Source organism: Schistocerca cancellata, chromosome 2 (assembly GCF_023864275.1).
Source record: "Schistocerca cancellata isolate TAMUIC-IGC-003103 chromosome 2, iqSchCanc2.1, whole genome shotgun sequence".
Lineage (NCBI taxonomy): Eukaryota > Metazoa > Arthropoda > Insecta > Orthoptera > Acrididae > Schistocerca > Schistocerca cancellata.
This window is the reverse complement of record NC_064627.1, coordinates 927,323,054-927,338,956: the sequence shown is the minus strand read 5'-3', so window position 1 is coordinate 927,338,956 and position 15,903 is coordinate 927,323,054. Positions and strand designations below refer to the sequence as shown.

Here is a 15,903-nt window from a genome sequence, read left to right as displayed (position 1 = left end):
AAAGAAGAGGAAAGGATGTGATGATAAAATAAAAGGTAGTTGATATTGATGTGAGGGATCTGGTATTAGTAAAGATGTATGAAAAACCAACAAATAAATAATGAGATAACAATGTTTTTGATATGTACAAAGGTCTATTTGAAGTAGCCAGTATCTTCTGCTATTCTATATGGATTATAATAAAATCAATGAAGAAAATTGCCCCTGATAATGCGATAGAATCAAAACTATATAAAGCAAGAATGGCACTAGCAAAAATAGTGAATGTGATGAGGGGCGTGTCTTTTCCAGTGCGTTCTTGGGATCCAGCAATGGAAATGAACTGAAGTGTAGAGAGAGTGTAAGTTTGATTTTGAAATACAAATGTGTAAAACTTTATTATTTGAAGTTTGAAAGGTCATTCAAGGCAGAGGGTGTTTTCTAGCACAAACAGTGTTAATGAATTAGTAGTTGATTTTTCCTTCTAAATTTGTCTGAAACATAACTTTAAATAACACGTTAATAAATGTGCAAACATACAACACCAGAAAAATAAAAATTGCAAATCCATTCGTAGCAACTAATGGTGTATATAGCAACAGAATTGCACAAAGAAACAAAGTTATAAATTCCATACCATAATGAATCTTCCAACGTACTAACAAAAGAAAGCATAATACAAGGAAAGAGAAAAGTATGGAAAAAGGAAAAAATAAAAATTTATATAGTTCTAGAGTTTTGTCTTCACCCCGCCCCCCTCCCCTCCATTTCAGCATGCCGGAAGTTATGGGACAGTAACTTTTATTAAATTATGATGCAAAAGACATCCACAGCCGCAAATAAAATAGCTGTTTATTCATTAGATGACTGGTTTTGGATTAATACTCATTTTTGGACCAATCAAAGATCGCCAAGTTAAATGGACATCGAAAATAAAATAGAATATGCTAACACCTATATTTCAGCATTTTTAATGTTATTTTGGACATATGTTTAACTTTGCAAGCCTTGGGTGGTTTGAAAATGGGTATTAACCTAAAACCGGTCACCTACTGAATAAACATGTATTTTATTTGCAAATCTGGCTGTCGTTTTGTACCATGAATGGAATATGTTGTGTACCCTTTGCATTCATGTACTTCAACATAGCTTAAAAGATTGTAGTCATCGTGGGAGCACACACAAAACCGAATACAAATTTCCATTACCATGAAGAAACACAAGAATAACCTTATTGCTCCGAAATTATTTCACCAGTAGTACAAATAACACGATAAGTCTATGAAAGAAGAAAATACATCTACCCTACATTGTTATACAACAAAATATTATATAATTGGCATTTTGCATAGAACCCCAATGTTCACTTTCTTGCTCTTACTGCATGTGTTTCTTTTCTCAACTCCTTGCATACAAAGTTTCCGTTTCTATTCGTCCATACCTCTAGCTACAATTGTTGGGGGATTTATGCTTGTTACTTTGTTTTAAGATGGTGTAATTCCTCAGTCTATATCTTATTACTGATCTAAGCAATCAATTAAAAATTACAGACTCTCACAAATTTTAATTCGATTTATAGCATAACTTGATTCCATCACTGTACTCAGTGTAATGGAAAGCAAGATGTGTTGAGCTGTAGAAATATGTTAATAAGTTGATAAAGGAACACCGACAAAGAATCTGTAGAGTGAGAAAGGGAGAGCACTGTTGTGCATCTTGAGTGGAAGTGTGCTGTTTTCTTGTCCAATGTTAAAAAACGAGTTTTATTAGTGATCGGTGATTTGATTTCAGTGTGTACCATGGACAAAGAAACTAATAATCAAGCATGTTGCACTGCTTCTCATTCTGAACTGATATTCAGGACTTTAAACAGAACTACAAGGTGCAGATAGGCAAGTGGTGTGAATGCTATGCATGTACAGTATCTAGCCTGAATCACACAGACTGTATTGTGCATATTGTGGACTGTCAAACTGAACTAGAAATACACTGATGCACTTTCTCACCATGAAGTGATTTTCAGAATGTATAATGTGCCACTCACGGTATGATTTTTGTGAGCATACACTGATCAGCCAGAACACTCTGACCACCTATCTAATAGCTGGCATGTCCATCTTTGCCATGGATAACTGTGGCAACATGTCATAGGATGGAAGCAATGAGACCTTGGTTGATTGCTGGAGGGAGCTGGCACCACACCTGCATACAAAGCACCTAATTCCCATATATTTTGAGGATTGGGGCAATAAGGTCTGACAGCACATCAGTCACGTCCCAAATGGGTACGATTGGGTTCGGACGTGATGAGTTGGAGGGCCAGCTCATCAACTGGAACTTGCCACTGTGTTCCTTGAACCACTCCATCACACTCCTGGCCTTGTGATATGGTGCATTACCTTGTTGAAAAATGCCAGTGCCATATAAGTATAATTCTGTTGTTTCTTAGTGTAACATTTCATTTGAATATTGCCTTTTTTGTGCCAATTCTCATGTAGATTATTACCATAAGTTGGGAAAGTATGCATGTTATGCAGTGCCATCATTAAGTTTGCAAGCAGTAGGAAATCCTAAGTTACAAGTGTGTTTGTGGTAAAGATTTATAGGTATTGCGACCTGTGTTGGCATAATACTCAATGAATCATGGGGAAAGTTAAATATTCTTGGTTTCAGTTATCTTTAAACGTACATGCTTGAGATATCATTGAGACATATCAGGGTTCCTTCACTTTTGTTACTTGAACACGTTAGATTAATATTCAAAGGGTTATCTGTTTTGTTACATTGCATGAGGTATAACAGTATCTTGTGATATTCAAATGCAATTTCTGAATGCAAAATCCACTGTGTAATCTTTCCTTATGTACAAAATGTAGATGGCATCACTCCTACCAACACTTCACAATTGCACTGAAATGTTTATCATCTGCATATCCAAGCACGTAGTACACTTCATATCAGTTTCATGTTTGTTGCATGCCATCTTTGTGGCAGTGTATACTAATAGTTAAAATATGCCTTGTCACTATCAGTTTATGGTTAGTGTTTAATAAAAGCCTCCTCAGTACTTGTTATTATATACTGGACACTATCTAGATTTAAATATGCAAGCCTCACTTGCATATTTTAAGCTAACACACGAGTGCGTACGTATGTGCCTCCCCCCCCCCCCCCCCCCACACACACACACACATTCACTTAATGTTTCAGTAAAATTTGAACCGATGACCCATAGCATGCCAGTGGCACTAACTAGTACAGCAAAATGATGGCATCAGAGTTTGCGGCAACAATGTAATATGTTAGAGAAAATTTATTTTTAACAAAATTTAGTGTTACTCTTAATTTTCCAATCAGTTTCATAGCTTGTATAATTTGTCTTACAACAGACTACTCACTGTGTTATGCAATACCCTCCGAGGTCGAGGTGTATGTGTTCTTGAACTAGAAAATTTATGAAGTTCAATAGTTGACGTAGTTGATGCTGTTGATGTAGGTGGAGATTCTCCACTGAAATAATTTAATTATGTTTTAGAAAATATACAAATTTTACAGTAAAATTTCCACATGTTTAATGCAATTCACACAATCCTTCATAAGGCAAACAAGAAAATTAAATAATAATAATAATAATAATTTCTATTTTTACATGAATGAGTCAATCTGAAGGTTTGTTTGAATATCACAGTAATGTGTTAACTATGACTTTATGGCATATGGTAAGCGTCTACCTTCCTTCCTTCAACCTGCTAACCATGTCAATTATTATAGTTCCTAAAGTAAAAGTGCTGCAGGCGACATGTTGCTTCTTGATTTGTTTCTTACATACAAAGGATCTGCAGATGTGAAAGAGTAAGAGATAGAAAAACATTTTAAGACCAACTTGGTAGTGAACCCTGTACCTTTGGGTTTATAGTGTGTGACACACACACACACACACACACACACACACACACACACACACACACACACACAAAACAACAGCAACAACAACTCAAACACAAGACCACTATCTCTCATCTATCTATGTCTATGTCTATGTCTATGTCTACGTCTACATCAATACTCTGCAAATCATATTTAAGTGTCTGGCAGAGGGTTAACCATCTCCACAATTCTCTATTATTCCAATCTCATATAGCACGCGGAAAGAACGAACACCTATATCTTTCTGTATGTGCTCTGATTTCCCTTATTTTATTGTGGGATTGTTTCTCCATATGTAGGTCGGTGTCAACGAAATATTTTCGCATTCGGAGGAGAAAGAAGAGAAATTTGTTAACATCGAGTATAGATTTAAGTGTCAGGAAGTCATTTCTGAAAGTATTTGTATGGAGTGTAGCCATGTATGGAAGTGAAACATGGACGGTAAATAGTTTGGACAAGAAGAGAATAGAAGCTTTCGAAATGTGGTGCTACAGAAGAATGCTGAAGATTAGATGGGTAGATCACATAACTAATGAGGAAGTATTGAATAGGATTGGGGAGAAGAGAAGTTTGTGGCACAACTTGACCAGAAGAAGGGATCGGTTGGTAGGACATGTTCTGAGGCATCAAGGGATCACCAATTTAGTATTGGAGGGCAGCGTGGAGGGTAAAAATCATAGGGGGAGACCAAGAGATGAATACACTAAGCAGATTCAGAAGGATGTAGGTTGCAGTAGGTACTGGGAGATGAAGAAGCTTGCACAGGATAGAGTAGCATGGAGAGCTGCATCAAACCAGTCTTAGGACTGAAGACCACAACAACAACACAACAACAGATGGTGATTGGAATTTTACGAGAAGATTCCATCACAATGAAAAATGCCTTTCTTTTAATGATGTCCAGCCCAAATTCTGTATCATTTCAGTGACACCCTCTCCCATATTTCGCAATAATACAAAACGTGCTGCTCTTCTTTGAACTTTTTTGATGTGCTCCGTCAGTCCTATCTGGTAAGGATCCCACACTGCACAGCAGTATTCTTAAAGAGGATGGACAAGTGTAGTGCAGGCAGTCTCTGTAGTAGACCTGTTACATTCTCTAAGTGGCTTGCCAATAAAACGCAGTCTTTGGTTAGCCTTCCCCACAACATTTTCTGTGTGTTCCTTCCAATTTAAGTTGCTTGTAATTGTAATTCCTAGGTATTTAGTTGAATGTACGGCCTTTAGATTAGACTGCTTTATTGTGTAACTAAAGTTTAATGGATTCCCTTTAGCAATCATGTGGATGACCTCACACTTCTCATTATTTAGGGTCAACTGCCAATTTTCACACCATTCAGATATCTTTTCTAAATCATTTTGCAATTTGTTTTGATCTTCTGATGACTTTATTAGTCAATAAATGACAGCATCATCTGCAAACAACCTAAGACGGCTGCTGATTTTGTCTCCCAAATCGTTTATGTACTTAAGGAACAGCAAAGGGCCTACAACACTACCTTGGGGAACACCAGAAATCACTTCTGTTTTACTCGATGACATTCCATCAATTACTATGAACTGTGATCTCTCTGACAGGGAATCACAAATGCAGTTACATAACTCGGACAATATTCCGTAAGCATACAATTTCACTACAAGCCGCTTGTGTGGTACAGTGTCAAAAGCCTTCCAGAAATATGGAATTGATATGAAACCCCTTGTCAATAGCACTCAACACTTCATGTGAATAAAGAGCTAGTTGTGTTTCACAAGAACAATGTTTCTAAGCCCATGTTGACTGTGTGTCAATAGACCATTTACTTAGAGGTAATTCATAATGTTCAAACACAATATATGTTCCAAAATCCTGCTGCATACTGACGTTAACGATATGGGCCTGTAATTTAGTGGATTACTCCTACTACCTTTCTTGAATATTGGTGTGATCTGTGCAACTTTCCAGTCTTTGGGTACGGATATTTCGTCGAGCGAACAGTTGTATATGATTATTAAGTATGGAGCTAATGCATCAGCATACTTCGAAAGGAACCTGATTGGTATACTGTCTGGATCAGAAGACTTGCTTTTATTAAGTGTTTTAAGTTGCTTCACTACTCCGAGGATATTTACTTCTACGTTACTCATGTTGGCAGCTGTTCTTGATTCGAATTTTGGAATATTTACTTCATCTTCTTTTGTGAAGGCATTGCAGAAGGCTGTGTTTAGTAACTCTACTTTGGCAGCACTGTCTTTGATAGTATCTCCATTGCTATCGCGCAGAGAAGGCATTGATTGTTTCTTGCCCGCTAACACACTTCACATACGACCAGAATCTTTTTGGATTTTCTGCCAGGTTTTGAGACAAAGTTTCGTTGTGGAAAGTGTTATAAGCATCTCGCATTGAAGTCCACGGTGGTGGGGGTAAGGAGGAGGCTGGGGTGGGGAGGGGGAGGGATAGCAAGGTAGGGCTGGAGATGGTAAAGTGTTTGTTTGTGGGAACATATAGGGACAAGACACCAGGGACAGCATGTAGGGTGGGGTGGAGGACACTAAAGTGCTGTTTCAAGAAGCATATAGGACGAGGTACCACACTATATGCTCTCAAAGGCAGCATTTTCCCATCCCCCAATCCCACCCTGCTAACCATCCCGCTCCCCACCCTAGCCTCCTCCTTACCCCTACCACCTGGATTACTTCTCCCATCATGCTCTGTTGCTGACAGTCTCATCTCGGCAGCCAGAGACAGTGGTCATGTGTATGTGTGTTGCTTTTGCATGAATGTATGTGTGTATGCTGTCTCATCCAGAAGAAGGCCTTTTGGCCAATAGTTTACTCGTTTAGCAGTCTTTTCATTGTGCCTGTCTGTGACTCAACATCCACACTATACGTGAGTAGCAATCTCTTTTCCATAATATTGTCATTCGTCCACCTTGGATTTTCCATTGTTTGACATTAGTTGTAGGTATATTTGCAAATGATCATTGAACTTCAAGCTTTAACAATCATGTTTTCTTCTGTGGAAGTAGCACATATTAAGTGGACACTAACATCAGGATAAAGATAATGATACAATAGATAAAATATCTACTCACCAAGCAGAGGCAGAACACACACATGAAAGAATGTTATAGCCAGGCAAGCTTTTGGAGCCAGTGGCTCCTCCTTCAGGCACAGGGTTTCAAGGGGAAGGTAGAAGGATAAAGGAAAAGGGCTAGAGAGCTCTAGGAAAAGGGCTAGATCTTGGAAAAGTCACTCAGAACTGTGGGTTAGAGGAGACTTATGGACAGGATGAGAAGGTAAGTCTCTCCTGATCAGCAGTTTTGGGTGACTTTTGCAAAATCTATCCCTTTCCCTAGACCTCTCCAGTTCTTTTCCTTCATTCCTCTTCCTTCCCTTTCAGCACAGGCTTCAAAAGCTTGCCTAATTATAACTTTCTCTTATGTGTGTGCTCTGCTGCTGTTTGGTGCATAGACTTTTTATCTATCCAGTTACATTATATTGTCAAAAATTGATTGTTTTCTTTGTTATAGTAAATCAATAATATATTTCACTGTCACATGAGCTAATTTACGAGGGCTATCCACAAAGTACATTACATTTTCGTTTGTGTCTGTTAAGGGCAGGGGTAGTGCGGCCATCTTGGTGTCATGGCAATCCGCCGCTCAGTCGGCATCCTGCCGTGCTAGCGAGAGGTCCGTGCTGTACTCCGTTGAGTTACTGTGACAGTTTGAAATGTCAGCATTAATTGAAAATGCTGTGAAGTGTGAAGTGCGTGCTGTAATAAGATTTCTGACTGCAAAAAACTGTACACCGATAGAAATCTATCGGCAGCTTTGTGAAGTGTATGGGGACAACATAATCACTGAAGGTGAAGTGCGTCAATGGGTCATAAAATTTAAAAATGGCCGAACTAACATTCACGACAAAGAGCGAAGTGGAACACCCACCCTAGTGACTGCCGAACTTGTCGAAAAAGTCGATGCCGCGGTCCGTGAAAACCGTAATTTCACAATAACGGAACTCTCTATGAGTTTTCCACAAATTTCACGAAGTTTGTTGCATGAAATCATTACCGAAAAGCTTGGTTACCACAAGTTTTGTGCAAGATGGATACCAAAAATCTTGACAGAGATTCACAAAAATCAGCGAATGACTGCAGCGTTAACGTTTTTGGACGCTTACGAGAAAGATGGCGACTCATTACTCGATCGCATCATTATTGGTGACGAAACATGGGTTAAGCATGTGAACTGCGAGACAAAATTGCAGTCAATGCAGTGGGGGCACAAAAATTCCCCCCCAAAAACCCAAGAAATGCATGCGGACAATGTCTGCAAGGAAGGTGATGGTGACTGTCTTTTGGGACAGAAAAGGTGTGATTTTTGTGGATTTCCTGGAAAGAGGCACTACAATAAACTCTCAAAGGTATTGCCAAACTCTGCACAACCTCAGAAGAGCAATACAAAACAAGAGCGGGGGAAAGTTGGGCTCAAAGATCTTGCTGATTCACGACAACGCCCGGGCCCACACGGCAAATGCCACTCGTGAAGTTGTCGAATCTTTTAAGTGGGAGTTGTTTCCTCATCCGCCGTACAGTCCCGACCTGGCACTGAGCGACTTCCACTTATTTCCAGCATGAAGAAGTGGTTGGCTATGCAGCGTTTTGATGACGACACACAGCTTCAAGAAGAGGTAACCACGTGGTTGAAGGCGCAGGCGGCCGAATTTTATGACGAAAGAATTTCCAAGCTCGTCCATCGCTACGATAAGTGCCTTAATTTAAATGGCAACTATGTAGAAAAGTAGTACTTAAGTGTGGCTTTCATCTGTATATAATAAAAAAATTTTCCAATACTTTATTTATTTTTAATTCCAAAACGTAATGTACTTTGTGGATAGCCCTCGTAATTTGTACTCGTAACTTCTAAATGTGGCTTGGTGGTTCAATTGTTAAGTGCCAGACTATGGATCTAGAGGTATCAGGTTCAAATTCCAATTATTCCTAGGGTTTTTATCTGTCACTTGTTACTTTCTTCACTGCTGATAGAATTTGTTGATATGAAAAACTCTGAAACCATGGTTTGGAATCCATGTTTAACTATATGTACCCCTATAAATGGCTGGCTAATCTTCCCATGGTCTTACATCATGGTGAAGAAATATAAGGGTCGATTCAAAAGTAAGGCTGCCAAAGCAAAAAACCTGCAGGGAGAGGTGTTATGCAAAACCTTGCAACACCGTGATGCGCAGCAGCTCACCCACTCTTGATCCCAACCTCTCCTCTTTTTCTCCACCGTTCAGTGTTTGCCTAGGAGCTGCCTCTGATGGAAGTCCTGATCGCCGCTACCATCAGTTGTGAAATCTGTGCAGTTATTTGGTTTTTAAATGCGAAAGGGGTTCCACCTATAGCCATTCATCGTCAATTGCATAAAGTTTATGGCGAAAGTGTATAGTCACTCAACATGTGCACAAATGGTGTAGGGAGTTCACTGCTGGCTGCATGGACATTCACAATGAAGACCAAGTGGAAGACTGTCCATTTCATACGAGACTGTCAAAAAGGTCACGAGACTACTGCTCGAAAAGTGAAGATTACCATCCATGAACTAGGTCTCCAGGTTTCTGAGATTGCTGTCAGCTCAGTGAGAGAATGTTGTCTGAAAAAATGGCGTATCAGAAGGTGTGTGCATGGTGGGCCTCACAAATGCTTATAGAAGATGACAAGTAGCAACGTGTCAACTGGGCCCATCAATTTCTTCAACAACATAGTGATAAGAGGGAGATACTGTTGGACTCAATCTTTATGGACAATGAAATGTGTGTTTCATTTCATACCTGAAACAAAACAATAATCATCCAGATGGGGACATTCATCTTTGCCTACGCCAAAAAAGTTTAAACAAACATAGTCTACTGGCAAAGTGATGATGATTGTGTTCTGGATCCACAAAGGATGTTGCTGACTGAATTTATGCCTCTTGGAATAACAATAAACTTAGACAGGTATTGCTACATGTTAAAGAAATTCAGACGGGTGATCCAGAACTGCCAGAGAGGAAACTGAGCAAAGGAGTGATACTGCTTCAGCAAAGGGGTGATGCTGCCTCAAGATAACACTTGACCCCAAGTCTGTTGTGAAACCCAGGACCAAAGGATTTCACTGGACTGTAATTCTCCACCCCACCTGAAGGCTGGACATAGGCCCGAGTGATTACCAGTTGTTCCCAAAATCCAATTGCTACCAAAATAGAAGGAACACTTGGTGGACTCTGCTTTCGGATGGACGATGAAGTCATGCAAGAGTTTATGTGCTTCCTCAATGGATAGGCAGGGGAGTTCGGTGACATGGCGATACAACTGGCACCATCTCCAAAAATGCTTGAATCGAAATGTAAATTACGTAGAAAAATATATATCACTGTTTATGCATTAGAATGATCTAAATCAATACAAATAAACATTTATTTCTATTTCTAAAAAACAAGGGAACCTTACGTTTGAATCAACCCTCGTACTACTCCACTTGCCAGCTCAACTCTTTTTGATGACAGAAATTTATCTGATCATTCTCCAGGTCACAAGCCACCTTCCTCATTGTTAACCTTAGTCTTGTTGAGGCTCACAGCCAAAATTTGGTTCACATCAAACCAATTAACAAGCAAAACTTCTAAACTTTGACATATCATATTATATTATTCTTGAAGAATCAAATTTGCCAAGATCACTAGTAATTCTTTTTATTATATTACCGGTTTCGATAGATCCATGTTGTCATCATCGGATTCAATGATGGCTGTGTAGAGCAGTCAAAGCCAGTAATAGGAATAGAAAGAATTACTAGCTACCATGGCAACTTTGATTCTTCAATAATAATATAACGTTCAGAATACCTCCAATACCTGACACTGTCAAACACAAATATCTTATTATGTTTCCGTAACCCACCCCGCAATAATTTTGCATCTCACACACAAATTTGGAATATCTATTTTCTGGACTAAAATCACAGACACATAAATAAAATTATCTCACTTTTACTGGCATAGTTGGTCATACTAACATATTACATTAACACAAATGTTCTCCCAAAAACTGTTTTACTAATTTACTATTTGGACAGTCCTACATTCCAAAGGTGTTACAACATGGTAAACAATCTGGGAATTGAAATTTTCAGATAGATTAAAACTGTGTGCCAGACTGATACTCAAACACATAACTTTGCTTTTGAGCAGCCATGAGTTACCCAGGCAGTTTTAATGGTTCGTGTATATTTTCATAGACTAGCACCTTTAGGAGAAAGTATAAAACATAATTTTAATCTGTTATTATGTTCCATTATGACATGTACTTAGCCAAAGAGTGAAAGATTCATTGAGGAATATCAGTGTCATTAAATTTCAGACCTACAGAATACAGGGCCTTAGTGAATCAAAACTGATTTATAGCTACTGCTTTTTCTTTCTGAAACTGTGAAGTTTCTGAACTGTTTGCATGTATGTAATGAAACCACAAATGCATAAATGGCTTCAGTACCAGCCTGTGGTGAAAACTATAAGGTCCATATGGCCATTAATGTCTAAGCTGTGATGATGTACAAAGGTGAGCGTGTATGCCACACCAGAACAGCTTACCATCAACTATATGGACAACCAAGCAAATGCCTCTAGCAACAGTTCATCAAACTCTGTTTCACCTGAGGCTTCAAAGCATATGAATTATATTGGCATCCATGTTGAGTGCACTGAGGTGACAAAAGTTATGGGATACCTTCTAATATTATGTTGGACCTCCTTTTTGTCCACAATAGTACAACAACTCTATGTGGCATGGACTCAAAAAGGTGCTGGAAGTCCCCTGCAGAAAAAGTGAGCCACGCTACCTCTATAGCCATCCATAATTGTGAAAGCATTGCTGGTGCAGGATTTTGTGCATGAACTGACCTCTCAATCATGTCCCATAAATGTTCAATGGGACTGATGTTGAGCAACCTGGGTGGCCATATCATTCATTTGAATTGTCCAAAATGTTCTTCAAACCAACCACAAACAGTTGTGGCCCGGTGACATGGTGCAGTGTCATCTACAAAATTTCATTTCTAATACCCACCTGCGGACAAAGACTCCATCACTGTTGTTTTGAACCGCAAGGATTATCTGGTAGAAGGACTCCACCAGCTGTCCGATACTTCCACCTACAAACCTTGCCACAGTGATCACATTCCAGAAATCCAGCAGATCTCAAGTGATGACTCAAATCCTTAGGCCCATCGCAGGACCTCTCCCTGGAGTCCATCTTGCTACTCACTTGTACCACTCCCCGCACTCCTACCTTCTGCATGTTTTCTAAAGTCCATAAATCTAACCACCCAGGACGCCCCAGTAAGGACATTTACTGTGCCTCATAGAGAGAATCTCTGCTCTTGTAGACCAAAACCTTCAACCTATTACTCGGAACCTACCCTCCTATATAAAAGATACCAACCATTTCCTCCACTGACTCTCCACAGTTCCTGTCCCTTTACCAAATGGTGCCTGATAGTCATTATTCCCTTTAAACCAACATTCCTAATGCCCACAGCCTTATCACTATTGAACACTACCTTTCCTAACACCTGACTGATTCCAAATCAACGACCTCTTTCCCAGTCGCCAAGACCAACTATGTCCTCACCCACAATTACTTCTCCTTTGAAGGCATTACCTACAAAACAAATCCGAGGTACGGCTATGGGCACCCGCATGGCACCATCCTACACTAATATATTCATGGGCCATCTAGAGGAATCCTTCCAAAAAACCCAGAATCCTAAACCCCTCATCTGGTTCACATTCATTAATGACATCATTGTGATTTGGATCAAGGTTGAGGATACCCTATCCACATTCCTCCAGAACCTCAACAACTTCTCTCCCATTTGCTTCACCTGACCCTACTCAGCCCAAGAAGCCACCTTCCTAGATGCTAACCTCCACCTCAAAGACAGCTACATCAGTACCTCTGTCCATATCAAACCTACTAACCACCAGCAATACCGCCACTTCGACAGCTGCTACCCATTCCATACCAGTAAGTCCCTTCCATACAGTCTAGCCACCCGTGGTCATTGCATCTGCAGTGATGAGCGGTTCCTCTCGAAATACACCAAGGGTATCACTGAAGCCTTCACAGACCATAATAATCCTCCCAACCTTGTACAAAAACAAATCTCCTGTGCCATATCTTTCTAGTCTCCCACTGTTCAGCTACAGAGGAGCATCCCCCTTGTAACTCAGTACCACCCAAGACTGGAGCAACTGAATAACATTCTCCACCAGGGTTTCAACTACCTCGTCATGCCCAGAAATGAGAAATGTCCTGCCCACTATCCTTCTCACCCCTCCCACAGTGGTATTCCATCGTCCACCGAACCTACACAATATTCTTGTCTATTCTTACACAACCTCTGCTCCCAGCCCCTTACCTCATGGCTCATACCCCTGTAATAGACCTAGATGCAAGACCTGTCCCATACATCTTTCCCACCACCACCTACTCCATTCCGGTCACTAACATTACCTATTCCATCAAAGGCAAGGCTACCTGTGAAACCAGTCATGTGATCTACAAGCTGAGCTTCAACCACTGTGCTGCATTCTATGTGGCCATGACAACCAACAAGCCGCCTGCCTGCATGAATGGCCACCGACAAACTGTAGCCAAGAAACAAGTGGACCACCCTGTAGCTGAACACTCTGCCAAACATGACATCCATCATTGCAATGACTGCTTCACAACCTTTGTCATATGGATCCTTCCCACCAACACTAGCTTTTCTGAATTGGTAGGAACTTTCCCTGCAATATATCCTACGTTCCCGTAACCCTTCTCCAGCCCCTTTCCTGTTCCCATTCCAGCACTACACAGCCATCACACCCAGTCTTTTTATTTCTCTCCTTTTCCGATACCCCTGCCCTCCGTCTAACCTGCAGCACTTCACTGTCTGCCTCTCTAACCATACTATCTCTCCCCCTCACTGTCTCAGCCTCCTCCTTACCCACACCCGGTCGTCACTCCCATCAGGCACTGGTGCTGCTGCTCGCACTGTGGTTTCAGCTGCCTGAGACTGCAGTCCTCTGTGTGTGTGTGTGTGTGTGTGTGTGTGTGTGTGTGGTCTATTGTTGACGAATGCCTTAATGGCTGAAAGTTTTATTTGTGACAGTCTTTTTGTTGTGCCTATCTGCGACTCAATATCTCTGCTACATGATGAGTAGCAACTTTCCTTTTCATAATATTGTTACATTCCATCCTGGATTTTCCATTGTTTGATTTTCATCCTAGGAGATCATATTCCCTGATATCCAATTGTCTTCCCTGGCAAAAACTAGATATTTCAGTATGATATATGTCTCACTTATTGGCTACAAGTGTCTGAAAATGGATGGAACAGGACGATCATGAATTCCTTGGTGAGTACCGGGCGTGAGTCGTGCTTCGGTAGCTCAGATGGTAGAGCACTTGCCCGCGAAATGCAAAGCTCCTGAGTTCGAGTTTCGGTCGGGCACACAGTTTTAATCTGCCAGGAAGTTTCATATCAGCGCACACTCCGCTGCAGAGTGAAAATCTCATTCTGGAATTCCTTGGTCCTCAAATTTCCTAGATTTTAACTCAACTGAATAACTATGAGATCACTTCAGTCTTTGGGTACACTGTGAGAATTCTCCACTGTAGACCATTTTACAGTTGGGTGAAGCAGTATTTTTCAGTTATCAGCATTTTTTCAAATCGTCTATGGACTGGTGTTTGTATCATAGTGATAGATTTGTAATTCTGGAAAACAGTTAACAATGGAACCATTGTATATGCTCAAATGACTTACAATGACAGCTGGAACACTTAAGAAGCCCCTAACATCACTGTGCTCTTGTGTGGCCTGAGCAGTGCTCTCAGAAAGGTGAGAGATAGTGAAGTAGAGTACGGAGTTACAGTTAATATATGAAAGGGCATCCCCAATACTCACGCTAAGAATGATGAACGACTGGATGGAGATGGTGGCAGAGAAAGAGATGGTGTAATTCTCATCTCACCAACATCTTTGGTGGCAGTTGAATCTTTTATCTGAAATATAAAACAATGTCTTGTAGTGAATTAAAGACAGTTCAGCAGTGAGGATGCAGAAAAATGAATAAAACACAACTACATAACATGCATATGTTTATATAATAATTGTGGTGAATGTATATCATTCAAACTAAGATATTAAGAATGATGGTATGAAGAAGATACATGGGAGCATTTAAGCAGTCATTCTTCCCATGCTCCGTACATGAGTGACATACGAAGAAGCACTATCACATAGTACAATGGGAAACACCACTCCACAGTGGTTTGCATAGTATAGCTGTAGATGTAGATGTAGAAGTAGATTTCAAAATGACATATTAGGGTCAGTCACGCTGGGCTGAACTTCACACTTGCAGCGTGTGGTGGGATGCATGCGCGTCACAAGCCCAGCCTGCCTCTCAGCTTTGCTTGGTCCTTCTCGGAAGTACAGGGAACAGTGCAACATTTCATTTAGTGTTGCTGTGTGGCATTTTTTGCTCTGCACAATTCTCTGAGTTTGGCAGAATCTTGCTGTCAGTACTGTTAAGCCTTCGTTATTTGTTTGTGGTATGTAGGACAATCACAGGTCCAGTGGCTGTTTGCACAAAAAGAGGCAGTCTAATGATCTACCTTCACAATCTTTTAAAAGTAGTGGGAATGAGAGAAGAGAGGATGAGACTTCTCAATTTGCATAAGCGACAGATATGGCGTATCTGCTATGAAATTATATTACAAAACTATGCAGAAAGAATTTAAAGATTTAGTTGACAATGAAAGAACAAATATTACAATGATTGACAGACTGGATTCATTGCTCTGTACACCAAAAAGCATTTTGTGCTAAATTTGCAGAGCTGGAGAACATGAAGAAACTGGTGGTATGAATAGTAAAATTTCTGAAGTCCATACATTATTCCATTGCCAGATGCAACA

At 40.2% G+C, this 15,903-nt stretch overlaps 1 protein-coding gene across 1 annotated transcript in view; it reads right to left on the bottom strand.

Moving 5' to 3' along the window:
* The window catches only part of LOC126162875 (regulatory-associated protein of mTOR), a 307,137-nt gene that overhangs the window by 78,619 nt on the left and 212,615 nt on the right, over window positions 1-15,903 (bottom strand). The window contains exons 17-18 of the mRNA XM_049919663.1: window positions 14,888-14,985; window positions 3,378-3,489 (exon numbers count right to left, since the gene is read on the bottom strand). Coding sequence (XP_049775620.1) covers window positions 3,378-3,489; window positions 14,888-14,985 — 210 coding nt within the window. The remainder of the gene's footprint in view (window positions 1-3,377; window positions 3,490-14,887; window positions 14,986-15,903) is intronic.